A 5,434-nucleotide genomic window follows, 5' to 3' on the forward strand; every position below is an offset into this window, starting at 1 on the left:
CAGTTCATTTACACAAGTACAAATTTTGCATTGAAGATTACTGAATTGATTTCACATTTTATATGCACCCCACTGAGGTAACAAGAGTCATGTTCAAAAAATTAGTATAAGTCTCTGGGCATCTCGGAAGGCAGATACAGGTCGAGACAGAAAATCCGCATACACTCTGAATGAGGCAAGCATGTGCAGAAGCCCAGTCTGCTGAGAGATTGAACGAAAAATGTCATATTGTTTGCTAAATTTCCAAAATTCCCTGCATGAGACTTGGAAATTCTGTTATGCTCTCCTACCAAAACGATCGTTCATGCATTTTATTCATCTCATTCATTCATTATATAGGTCACATTATACTTGTACACCAAAAGGGCAACACTAAATTTAAAACCCCCAAACACGTGTAAGTAACTCCCAATAATATCTACGTGTCTCTCATTACTAAAATTCCATTGAGGCTTACCCCCTATTATTTTGATTGATTACTGATTGATGAACATGCTCATGGCGAGCCCCTCTTGACTGATTGATGAACACGCTCTTGATGAGGTGCTTTGATTGACTGATGAACCTATTCATGACAAGCCCCTCTTGAATGATTGATGAACACGCTCATAACGAGCACCCCTTGATTGATTGATGAACATACTCATGGCAAGCCCCTTTTGATTGAACCTTGTTTGGACACACTCATGACAAGCCATTTTAATTAGCACAACAGCAGTGACTTCTGTAGTAACCCCCCCCCCCCAACAGCGATTAACCCTCTCATTCTGAGTGCCAGAACTGATTGATTGAGAGTTCTGCGGAACATCCCCCTCCACGCGAGGCACCTCAAAGGAACATTGTATTTTGATTGATTGAATGATTGATGATTGATTGAACCTATAACCTCTGCACTATAGCTGGTACTGTCCGTGTGCATGTTAACCTCGTTCATTGAATGACCCTTGAGTTCTCCAGAACATGCACCCTGAGTGCCATTTGAAGAAGTGCCAAGTCCCTTGCGTGAGACTCTCAGCGACTACTGCCGCCTCTTGGATGAGTGGGGCACATTCCATCCTAACGTGAGTTCCCTGAACCATAAGATCCACCCACAGAGCAATGGCTATGGGTCACAACAGCTGAAGAATGCCACCCTCGTATGACAGCATTGCAAGAAGAGTGGCCATTCCACCGAACAGAGCAGCTCCAAGCCCAACGCTCCCCCGAAGCAACCCTCCAAGCAAGCTGATGGGACCCCTCCCCATAGGAGGTCTGCTCCCAGCACTACTGCATCCTCCTCAAAGTCCACCCCAGCTGCTGCCCCGGCGAGGTCTTACCATGACACCCTCTGCGTAAACTGGTGTCAGAAGGGCCACTGATCTGCACCCTCCGAGGATGCAAGAAGTACTCCCTCCTGTAGGCAGTAGTAAATCTTGCCCTAGGTGGCCATCCTGTTGAAGGGGTAACCAGATCGTACAGGGTGGGGCAGAACCAATTGAGCAGTTTTGAGGAGATATAACAAAGTAATGGAGGTACATAGAGAAGAAAGTGTATTATTCTCGAGGTTAGTATAATATACCATTTACAATTCTTATGTTCTGAAAATAATGTCAGCAAGATGGCGGCCGTATGGGCCTATCACTCCAAATTTTGAGATTGCACACCAAACCGTAAGCTTAGGGGAATGTAGCGGTCTTTCCTGGATGATTTGGGGGTTATGTTCAGCCCAATAGCGGAAATTTTGCTTATTTACAGCCCCACAGAGGTGAAAATGTGCTTCATCACTACTGAAGAACGCTGCCTCGGGAACAATGTTTTCAAGCATGTTCTCACACAGATTTTGGCAATTGGCAAAGTCTGCTTGGTTCAGTTCTTGAGCCATCATCATTTTGTAAGGATGGAAATTCAAATCCATATGCAGAATCCTCCTCAAACTGCGTGAGGAGATTTGCAAAGCTACGGCATGCCTTCGTGCGGAACGTCTTGGCGACTGGATGATTGCTGCTCTCACCCTCTTGACATTTTCTGGTGTTCTGATGGACCTGCGTCGGCCATGTGTATATGTTCTTAGTGTGCTACCAGTTGCCTCCAACTGCCCAACCCAGGACCGAATTGTGTTCGCCTGAGGAACAGCATTGTTGCGTGGAATATTGAACCGTCGCCGAAAAGCTCTCTGCGTTGCAATCACAGATTGATTGTTCTCAAAATATGCATGCACAGCAAAACCACGATGTACTCCCGTCCACACCATGTCGGCTACTGAAATGGGGATATCTGAGGAGGCCAACAACACCACCCTCCCCCCACTCCCCTCCCTTCCCCTCGAGCATTGGCTCTTGTAAACTGCTCAATTGGTTCTGCCCCACCCTGTATGTGCTTATCGCACCCCCCGACGGCTCCTCACTGCCCCAAGAATGGCCGCAGCTAGTCGACACGGGTGCATCTGTCAACATCATTTCCAAGGATCAGGTGACCCCGGGTGTCATTATCAACAAAGATGAACAAGTGAGGGTTGGCTGGCTGAGTGGCCGAATAGAGGTTGTCCCAACGGTGTGTTTGTAGGGCATCGACTGGCGATCCGCCGTGAAAGCGAACACCTGTTCCGGGTGGTGACGTTGATCGCTGTGACCTACCCTCTCTTCTTGGACAAAAGCATCCAGAGCTGGCTCTGCCTCCAGTTACACCTGGCCCCACTACCGGATGAACCCCCTCCTGGTTCCAAAGACCCAGCTGACCCCCTCCAGGCTGGTTCTGCCCTTGCACTGCTACTACGGCCGCTGTCTCTGCCCGACAACGTGCAAGGCTCTACTGACCCACCTGCGGCACCAGCTGTCCTAGTCACAGGAGTGGATGCTTCCACCCCAGGTCTGTGCCGGGAGGAACTGATAAGGGCACAGAAGGAAGACACTCACCTATGACGCCTCTGGACTGACGCTCACAAGATGGAGGAGGAACTTCTGGATCTTGTGTAGGACGCCTACCTGATAGATGACAACGTACTCTACCGGCTAACCCGGGGATGGCACGAGCCTGGCCAGGCGATTCATCGCTGGTAGTAGTACCTCGTGCCCTTCAGCCAAAGCTCATCCAACTGGCTCACGACGGGATAGTGGAGCGATTCCACCAAACCCTTGGCACCACATTAGCTAAACTCAAGCATGAAGGGGGAGGAACTTGGAAAGAGAAACTCCCTTACAAGTTTTTCTCCATCTTCCAGGCTTTTCCTAAATCTACAGAGTAATTGTTAACTTCAAGACCAAGTGCAGAATATTCTCCGTCTGAATGTTGTAATCAGACAGTGTGTGCACATCTTCAAGCTGTTTACCAGCAAAGATCAACCTCTATTGGTTTAGTGAAGATCATAATAAGACAATATCAAGATTTAGTGAAGTGTTTCCTTTACAACGACAGTTACAAAGTGTAACCAGTTATAAGTGTTACCCACCGAAGATTCAGTCACTCCACATGCAAATCTCCACTCCGAAAATAAAGACAGTTTAAAAAAATAAAAAAAGCTCAACAACAAAAGAAGACGTGTTTTACCCTTCAAAGAAGAGAAAATAAATCAGCAAGAAGACGAAGTAAACTAGGGCCAGTGTAACTGGTTCAAATGACTCCCCCTAAATGTGACTCCCAGAGTCACTTGAAACTAGTTTGACAGGACTCCCCAGTCAATTGAAACTAGCTTGACAGCACTCCCCCAGTCATTTGAAACTAGTTTGACAGCACTCCCCATCAGGTTGAAATGACTCCCATTTTTGAACGCTCAGAATAGAAAGAATACAAAATTACAAAATTCCAAATACACGCGAACAACGACGTTGAAGTGAAACCCTGACTTGTTCTCAAGATACACTGTCTCGTTAACTACACTCTCTTTCGGTTTAAGGATGTGCCATGTGTGAGTTGGACCGAACTTGGCCCACACAAACACGTTCACATTGAACAGGTTGGCTGCCGCTAATATCTCCGTTTAGTCCACCAGACTTTATCCTGATGCACTGAATCATCTCTGGTCTTTTCGGTGATGCTAGCATAATCACATTAAACTCCTGATGACGGCGTGTTGGTCCTCTTCTCCGGTGATGGCATATGACAATGAGCGCAAGAGACAGTTTCCGTCTCCTTCAATGTCCTTAATTAAATAGAAGCGGTCCGCTGGTGTTCTTGAAAATTTTATTTATTTTCCCGGATGGACCTGGCTACTTCTTTCTAAATTTCAGGCGTCCAGAGTTGTTGCAGATGTCTCGCTGCTTTGCGACCGTCAAAGGACAGACAGAACTTGTAACCAATCTCCTGTTGCTCATCTCCGACGATCTGGACACCTGTATTATCAATGATACTATTACATTATTATTCCATTATCGTTTCATTTACCACATCTCTCTCTCTCTCTCTCTCTCTCTCTCTCTCTCTCTCTCTCTCTCTCTCTCTCTCTCTCTCTCTTGTGTATGGTCTCATATGGTTAGATACGCCATAGCTTAGGTTATAACCTGTACTGTATGTACATGGTTTATTTAGCTACGCAATGCGTAGTTGAGTTGACTGGGGGAGTCCTCTGAAACGGGGAGTCATTTGAACCGGTTACACCGGTTTATGACTAAATTCACCCAGCAAGAAAGAGAAGAAAGAACAGAGAGAAATTTTACGTAGGCAGCTGACGCAGAGAAATTGATACGCATTTTCCCCCGCATGACGTAAGAGAGAGAGAGAGAAAGAAGTCTCATCCATATTTCGTCACCCTACTGTCGTTACAACGGCTAAAAGACACTTAATGCAAAATCAGTGCAGTGTCAATTCAAGAAGAAAGAACATTGAAGAATAGATAGCGGAAGAAGAATTTCCCAGCCAGCAGAGGAAAAGAAGATAAGCATTTTCACTCAGCGAGAGAGAGAGAGAGAGAGAGAGAGAGAGAGAGAGAGAGAGAGAGAGAGAGAGAGAGAGAGAATGTCCCAACAACACAGAAGAGGAAAAGCAGCCAAGAAGATCGCACGCCCATAGACGACGCCCAGATTCGAAGACGGCAAGTTAAGTACAAGGTCCTTGAATATTCTCACATATACACACACTTAAGATTTTTTTTTTAATAAAGCTAACTTGATGCGAATACTTCTGTTTGACATTTTCGAAGACACAAAAGACTAGCACTTGAGATTAAATAGACACTAATTTTTTTTCTTGGCAACGATTTTTCCCATTTTTTTCTAATTAGTATTAATCATTTACTAAAATTACTCAGCATTTGTATTTACCAACTCGTATTGTATTTTGTTTTACTTTATTTTAAAACATTCTTAATTGTTTAGAAATCTTTGGGGGAGATTTTAAGTGATTGTTAACTTAACTTTAAATTAAGGTGGAAGAGTGTATAATTTTTTTTTGTGAGATTCTTCAATATCTGGTTTGACATTATATTTTTAAGAGCTATTACTGCCATAACTCAATCACAATTCAG

The 5,434-nt window shown here is 44.9% G+C and overlaps 1 protein-coding gene across 1 annotated transcript; it reads right to left on the reverse strand.

Annotated features, from left to right (window-relative positions):
• Positions 1–1,570: 1,570 nt before the first annotated feature.
• Positions 1,571–2,230, reverse strand: LOC136844027 (uncharacterized). The gene has a single exon (XM_067113041.1). The coding sequence runs from the start codon at positions 2,228–2,230 to the stop codon at positions 1,571–1,573; it is 660 nt and encodes a 219-aa protein (XP_066969142.1).
• Positions 2,231–5,434: the final 3,204 nt, after the last annotated feature.

This window comes from Macrobrachium rosenbergii, chromosome 12, assembly GCF_040412425.1.
Source record: "Macrobrachium rosenbergii isolate ZJJX-2024 chromosome 12, ASM4041242v1, whole genome shotgun sequence".
Taxonomy (NCBI): Eukaryota; Metazoa; Arthropoda; class Malacostraca; order Decapoda; family Palaemonidae; genus Macrobrachium; species Macrobrachium rosenbergii.